We start from the raw sequence: 14192 nt of genomic DNA on the forward strand, positions 1-14192 counted from the left end.
TGTATTGCAGAGTTATCTTCTCTTAGGAGCAGGGATTGATTGTTACGTCATTGGTTTGTGTGAGAAAATTACGTCGTTTTCTCAAAAATTGATGACGTTACTCTCACAAACAAGTGACGTAACAATCAATACCTGCTCCCAAGAGAAGATTACTCTGCAATACGCAAAGACGGAATATCATTTCTGAAAATATAGCCATACCTTGTGGGACTTTTATGAGAAATAATAAAGATGAAATAAACAAAATACATTCAACAACAGTGCTCTGAGTGGGTTATACTGGAATTTAAACACTGGATTTCAGGTTGGTATTCAATCGATCTAGCCATTTGAGCTACGCATACCTGGTCAACAGAAATGTCCTGGCCCAACTGTGCTAGTTATATCCAAATCGAGGTTACTGTAAATGCGAAAACCACTGCAGTGAGAAAGGGATCCTAAGTCAAGTTGATTTTACAAACAATGATTTGATTTCACATGTCCTTGGTCAGGAATTTGAAGTTACAAAAAACGAATTTCAGTCTTTATGAGAATCCTTAAGTCACAATGGTTAACTAGTCCTCGGTACATAGTCACATGAAGTCACAATAATTTACCAGTCCTTGGTGGGTTCTCAAAGTCACAATAATTCACCAGTCCTTGGTGGGTTCTCAAAGTCACAATGGTTAACTAGTCCTCGGTACATAGTCACATGAAGTCACAATAATTCACCAGTCCTTGGTGGGTTCTCAAAGTCACAATGGTTAACTAGTCCTCGGTACATAGTCACATGAAGTCACAATAATTCACCAGTCCTTGGTGGGTTCTCAAAGTCACAATGGTTAACTAGTCCTCGGTACATAGTCACATGAAGTCACAATAATTCACCAGTCCTTGGTGGGTTCTCAAAGTCACAATGGTTAACTAGTCCTCGGTACATAGTCACATGAAGTCACAATAATTCACCAGTCCTTAGTGGGTTCTCAAAGTCACAATAATTCACCAGTCCTTAGTGGGTTCTCAAAGTCACAATAATTCACCCGTCCTTAGTGGGTTCTCAAAGTCACAATAATTCACCCGTCCTTGGTGGGTTCTCAAAGTCACAATAATTCACCAGTCCTTAGTGGGTTCTCAAAGTCACAATAATTCACCAGTCCTTGGTGGGTTCTCAAAGTCACAATAATTCACCCGTCCTTGGTGGGTTCTCAAAGTCACAATAATTCACCAGTCCTTGGTGGGTTCTCAAAGTCACAATAATTCACCAGTCCTTGGTGGGTTCTCAAAGTCACAATAATTCACCAGTCCTTGGTGGGTTCTCAAAGTCACAATAATTCACCAGTCCTTGGTGGGTTCTCAAAGTCACAATAATTCACCAGTCCTTGGTGGGTTCTCAAAGTCACAATAATTCACCAGTCCTTGGTGGGTTCTTCAGATCACTGAGATTTTCTAGTCTTGGTAGATTCCCAAAGTCACATTGATTTGCTAGTCCTTGGCAAACCCTGAAGTCACAACAATTTAAGAGTCCTACATAGACTCTCGAAGTCACAACAATTTACAAGTCCTGCATAGACTCTCGAAGTGACAATGATTCATACATCCTACATAGACTCTTGAAGTGACAATGATTCATACGTCCTACATAGACTCTCGAAGTGACAATGATTCATACGTCCTACATATACTCTCGAAGTGACAATGATTCATACGTCCTACGCAGATTCTCGAAGTGACAATGATTCATACGTCCTACATAGACTCTCACGTGACAATAATTCATACGTCCTGCATAGACTCTCACGTGACAATGATTCATACGTCCTACATAGACTCTCAAAGTCACAATGATTTCTCACAGCCTACATAGACACTTGAAGTTACATGTACGATGATTTAGTAATCCTACCTAGATTCCCAAAGTCACAATGCGTAATGGTTTAGGAAACAGTAAGTCTTTAATAGACTTTACAAGTTGTGATTATGTAAGTTTGGTGAACAAACAGTCTTTTGGTAAGAATTTGAAGCCATGATGAATAAATTTGATGAACAACAAATCTTTCACTGGACTCTCAAAGTTGAGACAAATGAATTTGACTCTTGAAGCCGAGACAAATAAACTATGATGAATATTTAGTCTTTGTTAGGACTCCTGCAGCAGAATATTTGTTGCAGCACTGACATTGTTGTTTGATTGTTGAAGTGCTTCACGAACCCTGTCAGCACCGAATCCCATATCAACTAAGTGCTGTACCTGCAAGAAAATAAAAAGAGTGCTCATGACTTCCAAACAAGAGAAAGATTTACTATGCATTGTTTGTTTTGCAGTTGTTACTATAGTAATAATATTGTGTACCCGGAAATTTCTGCCACAATTTCACATTCACCTTTTTCGCACTCCATAATGATGGCAAACTTATCATTACAGCGATCAAATTAAACCGTGTTATCAAACGTTAAAAGCTATATTTAACACTCAGTGAATATAGATTTTACCAGCAAAAGGCAAACGTTTGATTGAGAGAAGTTTCTTTGTGTACAGTTTATATCTAGGGGTTCGCCTGACCAAAATCGTCACTGTTCTTGTAGTGTTTTGTAGTGTCTTAAGTTTCACTGGATGAAATGGAGTTATAGCAGGACCTATCTAATACACGTCCAGTTAAGTACCATGTAACATTACATTTACAAGTACTTCACTACTTCTTTAACATCCATAACTGCCCTAAATATATAAAATACCAATTGGTCAATATTTCAGGGTTTCGTATTCAGTACATATTCGCGGGGGTTAAATGTCGCTGTGCACCCCAATCCCATGTGTCGTGCTAAGTATTTTGAGTGTCATCATTGAAGGGTTAAACCTTGAAATACAGTTAAACCGTTTGAAAACACTGATCCCGAGCGTCGTCATCCGCCAGTGACTTCACATAAAATGTGTATGTACCTTTGTTGAATTTAACTGTTATCGATTAATCACCTACTGTGAACACATAAATATGTTGTGGCCACTTATATGTAAGTATTGTTTTTAAATGGACTGTCCAGTTGTCCGGTGATAATCTGATTTGAGTTCATTTAAGCTTGCATAACAGCATTGGATTATAAGCATTTTCGACATGTTGTGATAATGTCCGTAAATATGGTCAACATTTTCGACAATAAAGTTGGTGTTTAGAATTCGCGGATATTAGTCACAGCTTGAATATAGCGAAATTACCCCTCCCCACCCCCGAAATATAACCGCTATATAGATACAGTAGTATAAACAATTTTATTATTCAACCAACTTCACTGCAATATACAGACTAATCTATGAATGTTAACATATTTTTAGTTTTACATCGGAGAAATGTAGGTATGTTGTATACAATTTTTCGCCCTCCCCAGTGAGGTTGAATTTATCATGACAGCAAATAGTAGAACACAACTGAACACACATGAAGGGCAATCTTAACACCAGGCGAACACAGATTATATCAGAAAAGGGTGATTATTTTATACCTAAGCAAAAGTTACCCAGTATACAGTATGTTCTTTGTTTCTAATTCTTTTGTAGTGATTCTTTGCTTGTAAAGTCTGTAATACTGTATACTCTTAGTTTTTAAGGTTTCAGATCTGTTAGAAAACTTTGTAAGGTTAGGTTGAGTTAAAATGTCTTACATTCTCCTCTGTGACTGGCTCTTCTGCTGGCTGTCCAGGTGGATCAAGTCCCCCTAAAGAAAAATGTCAGAAATATATTTATTGATCAGGGGAGGTAATTTAGTGATGTTGCTTTGTGGTTGTAACACACCCTGGTAATATATCTAAAACTATTGCATACAAATATGAAACAAATTATATTTCAGATTTGCTGATATAATGAGAGTTTGTGTTTAAGACTCAGGATGGAATTTTTGTCACCATTAATTTGTTCAAACTCATTTTTAAATGATTGGTACATGTGCATGTATAAAGACTTTCAAAACAGACTACAGAATATGCATACAAATGAAAATGTTCTGGCATCCTTACCTAGGTTTAATCTGTTTCTTAAACCTCCAAGATCTATTTGGTTTCCAAAGAGTCCAGGACCATTCACCAAATTCTACAAATAATAGTATATTGTAGATACAGACACTGACAGAATACAGACTTTATAAGTATACAGATGATCACAAGAATCCCAAAAGACTTTAAAAGTGAATACAAAATCATATGTTTCATTAGCCTTTATGACCGGTAATTTCTGGTTGTGACTCCATTTACAATCAAATTTACCTGATTTGATCAAACAAATTATACACTCACGTGTGTGGACTACTAGTATATTGTGTGATATTGCTTACCTGAGCCAATTAGTTGATATCCCTCCTGATGCTTACCTGAACCAAGTTGATGATCCCTAGTTTTTGACCTCTCCGAGTCATTATGCCCCCAGTGTTTCCTACCTGACTCATGTTAATGACCTCAAGTGCCTACCTGTACTGTTTATATCCTTCCTGATACCTGAGCCATGTTGACATCCCCCAGTGTTGCCTATTCAACATGAGCCAAGTTGATGCCCCAGTGTTGCCTACATGAGCCATGTTGATGCCCCCAGTGTTGCCTACATGAACCATGTTGATGCCCCAGTGTTGCCTACATGAGCCATGTTGATGCCCCAGTGTTGCCTACATGAGCCATGTTGATGCCCCAAGTGTTGCCTACCTGAGCCATGTTGATGCCCCAGTGTTGCCTACACGAGCCATGTTGATGCCCCAGTATTGCCTACATGAGCCATGTTGATGCCCAAGTGTTGCCTACATGAGCCATGTTGATGCCCAAGTGTTGCCTACATGAGCCAGGTTGATGCCCCAGTGTTGCCTACATGAACCATGTTGATGCCCCAGTGTTGCCTATATGAGCCATGTTGATGCCCCCAGTGTTGCCTACATGAGCCATGTTGATGTCCCCAGTGTTGCCTACATAAGCCATGTTGATACCCCAGTGTTGCCTACATGAGCCATGTTGATGCCCCAGTGTTGCCTATATGAGCCATGTCAATATCACTCAGTGTTGCCTATTCAACATGAGCCAAGTTGATGCCCCCAGTGATGCCTACATGAGCCATGGCCCCCAGTGTTGCCTACATACCTCAGCCATGTTGACATTTCCGCCTTGTTGTTGTTGCTGCTGGACAGTCTGCCATATCATCTGTTGTTCTAACTGCTCCATCTGTTCCTGTCGTTGTAGTTCTAGTGTTGCTCCCATTGGAATGGTATCTCCTGGTGGGACCTGGGAATCCAGCGCCCATCCAACAACACGGTAGCTTATACTTGCCACAAACTTAGGTATTGTCAATATGGTTGGTACTTTCATAAAATTGTTTCTCCACAGGTATCCACAAAACTGAAATCCATACAAAGCTGTCAAATTATTAATTCTCATCTCAACAAGTTTTAATAAATTAGTAAATGAAGCATGTTATTAAGTAATTGAGTGACCCCATTTTTTCAACAGGTATATCTCCTATTCATATTTTTAACATACTTAATCACATGATAGGACTCCACATTTGAAAAGGATAGCAATGTTATTGTATGTACCAGTTTTACTTGTTACAGTGACATGTAATTAGTATCAAATGCTACAACACTATTTACAGACCTGTGAAATTAACCCTTTTACCAATTTGTGTGAGACAATAATGGACTCATCCAGATACATGTATGGCACAGTCTACTAAAGTTACCTAAGGTGAAAAGGTTAAGTTACTTTGCAATATTTAGATAGGTCATGATTATCCAGGTGACACATTTTAAGTTTTCTGACAATTTCTATCAGCACCCCCATTTTCATTAACTTTTGGAGTACATAGTTAAGAATTGAAACACTACTCGCATGACTGCTCTTGACTGAAACCATGTAAAAGCAGAAGATTTAATATTGTCTATAGGAATTATAAAACTCAAAAGTTGCTAAGGTTAAACACTCACCAGTCCACAAACTGCAACTATGACAGACTCCACTGACCCGCTAGCTAACTGTAAATACACAGTACACTATATGTATAATATAAACTAATTAAGGATCATAAACAGTGTCCTCTATTAAACTTTTGATATATATAGGCCAAATTTTTAAATTATTACTGTAGATTGTCAAATTATTTATTTTAAATAATATGTCAAATAACTATGAGCGCAGATGAAAATATAAAATTATTACAAATCTTCCCAATAATTACCTTTTAATATACGACTGTGAACACAAAAGTATAATCAAAATTATTTGTATACACCGTTTGGACAATGCAGGTGATATATTGTTTTCTAGACTGTCAGATTCATCACTATTGTACGTGGTCTGTAGTCCTAGAATGTACTGAAAGGACAACTAAGCTGTGGTCCTTAGACAACAACTTACCTGTGGTTCTTAGACAACAACTTACCTGTAGTCCTAGAAAATACTGGAAGGATTTGCCAGTGACAGGTACACCCAGCACATGGCCTAGAGCTACTCGGGGGATGTCAAAATGATACGGTATAAACAGCGGATACACCATACACATTCTGTTAACAGAATTACACAACATCCTAGTATATACACCATACATATCCTGTTATCATAGTTACTCAATTGCATCATGTTATCAACGTTACACAATACACATCCTGAAATCAAAGTTACACCATACACATCATGTAATCAATGTTACACTTCACACAGTTTGAAATCCATATATATACTAGAACAGTTGTTTAGATTGTAACATAACTAATACTAATTTCTTGATCTGAAGGAATTCAGACTCTTACTTGTCATTGAAAAATGATAAAACCAAAATGAATTTGAAACTTACGGCCCAGATGGTAATAGTTCAATTTTAAACCCCAGCCATTTAAAGAAGAATGCAGCAGCAATTTCCAGTCCTGTCCCCATTACAAACGTTGCCAACATGTGGGACTGCAAGAGATAAGACTTTAAAATTAAACAAACATTCTGTAATTAATGACCAATTTTTAAACTGAAAACGATTATTCATATTTTGTAAAATTTTAGACTTTTAACAAAATTATTTACAGCAAAATGCCATAAATTAGTAAAAAGATGAATGAGTGACTATATGGAGTATATGAGGGACTATGAACAGATTGAAATAAATGCAAACTTTTACAGGATTTATTATCAATTGGAACATTTTGTGAATCATATACTTTGTAGAGCCACCACACTAAAGTATGTCTTAATGTACCACATACACTTTGTCTATTATATTCTGATGCTAAACATCCCTTGTCTACTAATCAACTCACAGCAAACTTGTGGGAACCATAGCGACGCTCAAACACTCGGAAGTAGTAGATAAGTACAGAGCACACAAACAGATCCTTGATGTCTAGGTATGCAAGTTTGGAAGTAAACACTCGCCAAAACTGAAAGACAATCACATAAACAACAAAATAACATTTAACACTTTGGAATAAAGCAATACATCTAAGTATAACGCTTAATTCAGGTATTTCTGTTGACTTTTGGCATTTAGCAATTCCAAAAAGTCAGATATACTTTTTTCCTTCAATTTGGAGTTTTAAATTATTATTCAGCAAACTGGTCTACTTAAATATTGTTACAAAGCCATTAATGATAACCGGTACATCATTACCAGCATGAATAATAATTTAAAGCAAATATTTCCTTAAACCTGAACATTATTAAACTACTTAACACCTGTAGTTAATAGCAAGCCTATTTCTTAGTACCTGATATTTCCATAACTATTATAATAAAATAAAAACTGTACATACTTGATGCCTTTCTAGTATGGCTGCCTGACTGTAGAGGAACAGATGTCTGTGATTGTGGAGGGGGAAGTTAAGAAGGAATGATGACAGCAGGGATACTCCCAACAGCCCTTTACTGACAGGCGTCTTGTCTGAAATGATATAAATGGTTGGTTTAGAAAATGAGTAGATGCTTTAATTTATATCTGCATTTGATACATAAACATGCAGATATGCGATATTGCCACAATGGTCATTGTGACCGATCTAGTCGTTAATTAATGATTCAGCTAGAGGGGATTTCCCTAGAAACAAAGAATGTGTAACATTAAAATTAATTCAAGTTTGATGAAGTAAGCAATTAGAGCATAGCAATAAAAAAAAAAAACTGTATTCTGCAACATATGTGGATTTTCAAATAAAATTTAGATAACCCAAACTTTAGATACCCCACCCTTTTGCAATCGTAGCGGAACTTGACTGGGTCAACTGTTGGCATTCAGGTAGGGTCCCGGTTTCAAACCCCGGTCAGGCCATGCATTTTTCCATTTAATAAAACAGAGGTGCCTGTGACCAAACCTTACTTCAAGCATTAGGTATACATTTGGCAAGGGAATACCCAAACCTGGGTTGTATATATAGTTGTGTCTTTGGGGGTGAAGACTTAGAAAAAGGAGGGAGGATTGTAGCGGAAATGGACTGGGTCGATTGTCGGTGACCATGTAGCTCAATTGGTAGAGTGTCGATCTGTCTAGAGTTTGGAGTGACTCTGTCTCAGTGTCAAATGAATTGTCATTTCCTGAGATTTCTTTATGGCAGGCCAACTGATTGTATTTCGGTTCAAGATTTTTCCAATGAGTATCAAGATTAATTTCCGTTGGCGATGTAATAACATATTTGGGGAGACTGTTCCAGATTTCGACAAACCCTAAACTAAACGAATATTTCCGAATATCATGCTTGCAATATTTTTTCCTGATTTTCTGTACATATGTCCTCTTGTTCTAGATGATGTATCTAACTCGAATATTCCTTTTGTTACCTTCCGGCCAGGTTGACTGTTCATTATTTTAAAAACATTGATGATGGTAGCCTCACAATCTCCGGTTAATTCCTGTTGGAACTTTATCTAAATCAGAGATTTATATCTCTGATTTAGATAGAGTTCCTACAGGAATTAAATCTCCGATATGTCAGGGTTGGAATACAGTATATGGTTTAACCAATGTCAAATCACTGTTTCTTTGATTTTTAATTCTTTTACGTTATATTATGAAAATATCAATTTGTGATTTTAATTATGGATTGCCTTGGGAACAAGATGAAAATTCCCTTCATAAGAGAGTATCATTAACAGGTCCAGTACACTCTGTCGATTGAGCTATATATAGCTGTTAAGACCTATAATAGCTCTATTGACCTATGTGAAATAGGTCTTTTGAGCTATTTTCAATTGATTTTCTTTTTTAAGGAAAACGAAACAAAGTCGCTTTTAAAAGAAGATTGTATCATTAAGTTGATAACAAAAGACATTAAATATGGGTATTCTTTTTAAAAAATAATGATGTAAAAAAATCGGAAATTTTACATTTATGAAAAATGAAAATAAACATCTAAATGTATGCTTTTTGTAGTCAACATTATCATAAACCTTATTGTTTTATGCGACTTTGCTTTAATTTAATGAAATTTGAAATCTGAGAAAATATAGCTCAATACAGCTATAATGTATAGGTGTATATAGCTATATAGGTCTTTATAGCTATATAGCTCAATCGGCAGAGTGTACTGGACCTGATTAATGTGAATGTTCCTGCGGACAGACATTCGTCATTTCGTGATCAAGCATTCAGCGTCTAATTACCCAATACTACCCAATACCACCCAATACTACCCAATACCACCCAATTCTACCCAATACTACCCCATACGATCCAGTTATGAACCAAATACTTCTTTATTACTGTGAAATATCACCTTTGTAGACGTTATTTACTTCCATATGCCATATTTTATCGGGAAATATGCGATTTGGTGCCGAAAACATCACCGAATTGCCGTGACTATGACCCAATACTACCCCATACCACGGAATTAGATTAGATCTAAGTCCGTGCCCATACCACCCAATACTACCCAATACCACCCAATACTACCCCATACGACCAAGTTATGAACCAAATACTTCTTTATTACTGTGAAATGTCACAGTTATTTACTTCTATATGTCACATTCTATCTGGAAATATGCGATTTGGTGCAGAAAACATCACCGAAATGCCGTGACTAGGGGTTCGACGATTTACAGGAACGGGCAGAAATCTATTAATTTTTATATAGGCCTATACATTAATGAATATATATATTAGATCAGAGACGTATATAACACAGTTATGGCTTTATACGTCTCTGATTAGATACATTAAAGTATCATTATCGGGTATAAGATATATTTGATAAAATGATTGCAATTACATGATCGCCATTCGGGGCAGAATCGGACTAAATTATATTTATATTTATATTATTATATCTTTTTTATCGGGTACAAGATACGTCATTTGATAAAAGGATTGCAAAGAATTTAAAAAAAAGTATTGTATTGATATGGATCGGGCAAGAACGGTCGACGATTTACAGGAACGGACAGAAACGGGGCAGGATCGGACTTATTTATATATATTTATTGTATATATTTAATTATCCTTATCTGGTATAAGGTATATTTGATAAAAGAATTGCAATTACAGGAACGGGGCAGGATCGGAATATATATATATATATATATATATAAATTGCCAGGCCGAGGTTCCAATTTATGTCTCTGTTTTATTCTATAAAAAAGGGTTGTTCAGAGAATTATATATTACATATATAATAAATATGTATCTGAGTTATTTTCTCATTTATATATATGACATTGTTATTGCGATGTCATAACACCTGAAACATTGGAAATGACATTATGATAACTAAATTTTAATAACTTCATAACTTATACTCAACTCTTAATAAATAGCATGAATATATTTTGAGTGAATTAATTGGTGTTAATGTGTAGATTACAATCCCATCACGTCTACGATCTTAAAAAAAAGAAAATACGCAATTTTCCAACTCAAAAAAGGGACATCAATCTGAAAATTAAATATTATTCTATATGTAAATATAAGTTAATTGAAATACGTGTTTTACGTAAATAAATATTGAAGTCCATATGTTGGATTGTTAGGCCTTATCTGTTATAGAAAAACGATACTGTATATTAATTGTATATGTAAAGAAGAAAGAAACACGGTGAAACGCTTTAAGTTTCATTTTTTTTCAAAGGCCGATGTGGTCAAAACTGATTATCTAATTCCGTAATAGTAGACAATAGACTTCTTGTTCCAATGTTCAAGCTGGTTTAAGGAAAGGCTACTCTACAACTGAAAATATATTTATCCTTCATGCTTTAATATCTATATACGTTTCAAAAAGTAATTTTGGGGTTTGAAAATACCAATATGATTGAGAAATTACGTGTACAGTTTTGTTAAAGAATTTTAAACATACGTAGCTCCACAGCAAATATAATGGTATATGGTGAAACGGGTAGGTACTCGCTGGATATTGAAATTAAATCTAGAATGATAATGTTTTGGTATAAACTAATTACAGGTGAAAATAAATTGTCTAGTATAATGTACAAGCTTATGCTGAATTTACATAAAAATGATTTCGCTGATTTTAAATGGATTTCATATATCAAGAATCTATTCAATTGCACGGGACTAAGTTTATGTTTAAAATTAGATATTGTACACGGAATTAGATAAAGTCCGTGGTTATGCATTCATATAACTTGATGTTTTTAAAGACTTAAATTTGTTTAAATAAATTTGACGAGTATTTAGTAAGAGTAGATTTACTTTTCACGACCATGTATCTTTAGTATATATTGGAACAAATCTATATTTATACATATTATATCGATAGTTGTTATAAATAAAAAAAAATCCGTAGAATGTTCATGTACGTCAATACGTTTATAACGTTCATTGCATAATAAAATTATTTAAACATTTGTTCTAATTTAGTTGACTACAAGTAATTTTGGGGGAAATCCTCTATTTGCCAATTCTATTCAAAATTTATCTCCGTTTTCGTCTTCATTGCATATTCTATATATATATATATATATATAGTTAAGTCAAGTCAAGTCAATTTTGTTTATTATAGTGTCATATATCACAATTACATCGTACAAGTATATAGTTACACAGTATAAACACATATAGTTACATAATTTATAATATCATAATTTTGTTAAGAACAGCTATTATACATAATACATTAATAAATTAAAACAAACTATCACATGTGCCAATCCAGAGAGCAGGTGATTGGGACAGCCCCTACCTAACAAACTCCTGGATTTTGTCCTTACATATTACATACTATAATAGTTAAAAGGTTTCTTTTATATTTACTGCCTTAAAACATGATGTCTTTAAAAAAACAATAACAATGGTGATAAATAAAATGAATAATTTCCTAGTTCTACATTGTAGTGAAATTTAGATTTCCAAGGGTTGGGGAGCCCCCTTCCAGCGAGGTCTGCTAAATTCACACTAACTAGTAGCTAATTATATTTAAACGGAAGATTATTTTCATAAAAAAATGTTTCTGATTGACACCTGGTATCATATTTAACAAATGCATTAAATAGAAAATGTAATTGTATATGATGTTCAGCCTAAAATGGCTTACAAGACACTGTTTAAAATTATAACTAATCACATAGACTGCTACGTCTTCTGTACATATTATATAAGTGGTTTGCAAGTGGAATTTGTAATTCCTCGGAAGACATTATAAAATTAAATTATAATATATATATTTACCTGTAACTGTGATTTAGATCACGGACTTAGATGTTAAATAAAATTGCAACATCACGGTATCTACCATGTATCTATAGAGATCACATTTACTTGAGATGGCCAACGAGTTGAATAAAGTATATGTGTATACAGTATCTCTGGGAGTCGAATCAAGTTTTCATGTCATTTAGTATTTTGCTTTCGGATGATCAAAGACGTATATATTACGTAATGTAATATATACGTCTCTGGATTGATGTATAAGAAGCGTAACGTAATTCCTTTTATTAATCTATTTAATTTTTACATTACTTAATGACAACCTACTCGTCTACCCTTCATAAGATTGGTCAGGGAACTATATATGGAAAAAATATCTAGCTTGTCCAAAACAGACTATCTGTGAGTTAATCAAGTAATTGAAAGGACTTCGAATCATATACAATCCATATACTTTTTGAATTTCGTAGTATTTGAGTATCTAATTTAACTGAAGGTTCTTCTCCAGCATTGTTATATAATTGATACTGTTATGTTTAACAAAATTGAATAACTAACATTTATGAAAAGTAATTTAAAATTTTCTAAATATTTCCTGCTAAATTTATATATATGATCTTAATAACACCATTTTATGACATGAATAGAATTAATATAGTATCATGTAATTGCAATTCTTTTATCAAATATATCTTATACCCGATAATGATACTTAAATGTATCTAATTAAATATATATATTCATCAATGTATATATAATAATTAATAGTTTTCTGCCCGATCCTGCCCGTTCCTGTAAATCGTCGAACCCCTAGTCACGGCATTTCGGTGATGTTTTCTGCACCAAATCGCATATGTCCAGATAGGATGTGACATATAGAAGTAAATAACTTCAAGAAATGCGATATTTCACAGTAATAAAGAAGTATTGGGTTCATAACTGGATCGTATGGGGTAGTATTGGGTGGTATGGGGTAGTATTGGGTCATAGTCACGGCAATTCGGTGATGTTTTCGGCACCAAATCGCATATTTCCCGATAAAATATGGCAGATGGAAGTAAATAACGTCTACAAAGGTGATATTTCACAGTAATAAAGAAGTATTTGGTTCATAACTGGGTCGTATGGGGTAGTATTGGGTAGTATTGGGTGGTATTGGGTAGTATTGGGTGGTATTGGGTAGTATTGGGTAGTATTGGGTAATTAGACGCACCGGCTTAGGCAGTATTTGTTAAGTCTCGCCAGACATCAAAGCAACATCCTACCACTAGTTCCAGGTTTATATTTTAGCTAGCAACATCTCTCTGTTGAGAACTTTTCCAAAACAACAAACAACGGACAGATTGAAGTCAATGAAAACAATCGGGCTGTTAGGCTAAGGGGTCTGCCCATGGAATCCACCCGAACACAGAATATTTCATTACGTACATATAGTTTGTTTAAGCTAAAATATATCGTTATTTCTTATACGTAAATTTAAAACTGTGCTGCCTTACAAAAGCCTGACGCGCTGTGTATTGGTCCCATGTAGTTGTTCATCGATGATTTCAGGATTAATAACCGGAACTCAACTTTATGTCGCAGAGTTACGTCCCCTACGGGAAACGTATCC

At 34.9% G+C, this 14192-nt stretch overlaps 1 protein-coding gene across 1 annotated transcript; it reads right to left on the bottom strand.

Annotated features, from left to right (window-relative positions):
- Positions 1-396: 396 nt before the first annotated feature.
- On the bottom strand, positions 397-14165 carry LOC110465315 (ubiquitin-associated domain-containing protein 2-like). The gene is made up of 10 exons (XM_021521046.1): positions 14077-14165; positions 7740-7867; positions 7248-7367; positions 6794-6897; positions 6383-6503; positions 5928-5975; positions 5086-5340; positions 3985-4057; positions 3634-3686; positions 397-2227 (listed from the first exon to the last, which is right to left on the bottom strand). Exons 1-10 carry the CDS (start codon positions 14117-14119, stop codon positions 2117-2119), a joined length of 1056 nt encoding a protein of 351 aa, XP_021376721.1. The 5' UTR covers positions 14120-14165; the 3' UTR covers positions 397-2116.
- Positions 14166-14192: the final 27 nt, after the last annotated feature.

This window comes from Mizuhopecten yessoensis, unplaced genomic scaffold (genome assembly GCF_002113885.1).
Source record: "Mizuhopecten yessoensis strain PY_sf001 unplaced genomic scaffold, ASM211388v2 scaffold11069, whole genome shotgun sequence".
Taxonomy (NCBI): Eukaryota; Metazoa; Mollusca; class Bivalvia; order Pectinida; family Pectinidae; genus Mizuhopecten; species Mizuhopecten yessoensis.

Coding starts and splice junctions, on each gene's coding strand:
- LOC110465315 (XM_021521046.1), bottom strand. CDS start 14,119: ATGAACAACTACATGGGACCAATACACAGCGCGTCAGGCTTTT. Junction 6,898..7,247: donor ATGGTTCCCACAAGTTTGCT/GTGAGTTGATTA, acceptor TATCTCTTGCAG/TCCCACATGTTGGCAACGTT. Junction 5,341..5,927: donor TAGTTGCAGTTTGTGGACTG/GTGAGTGTTTAA, acceptor TATGGATTTCAG/TTTTGTGGATACCTGTGGAG.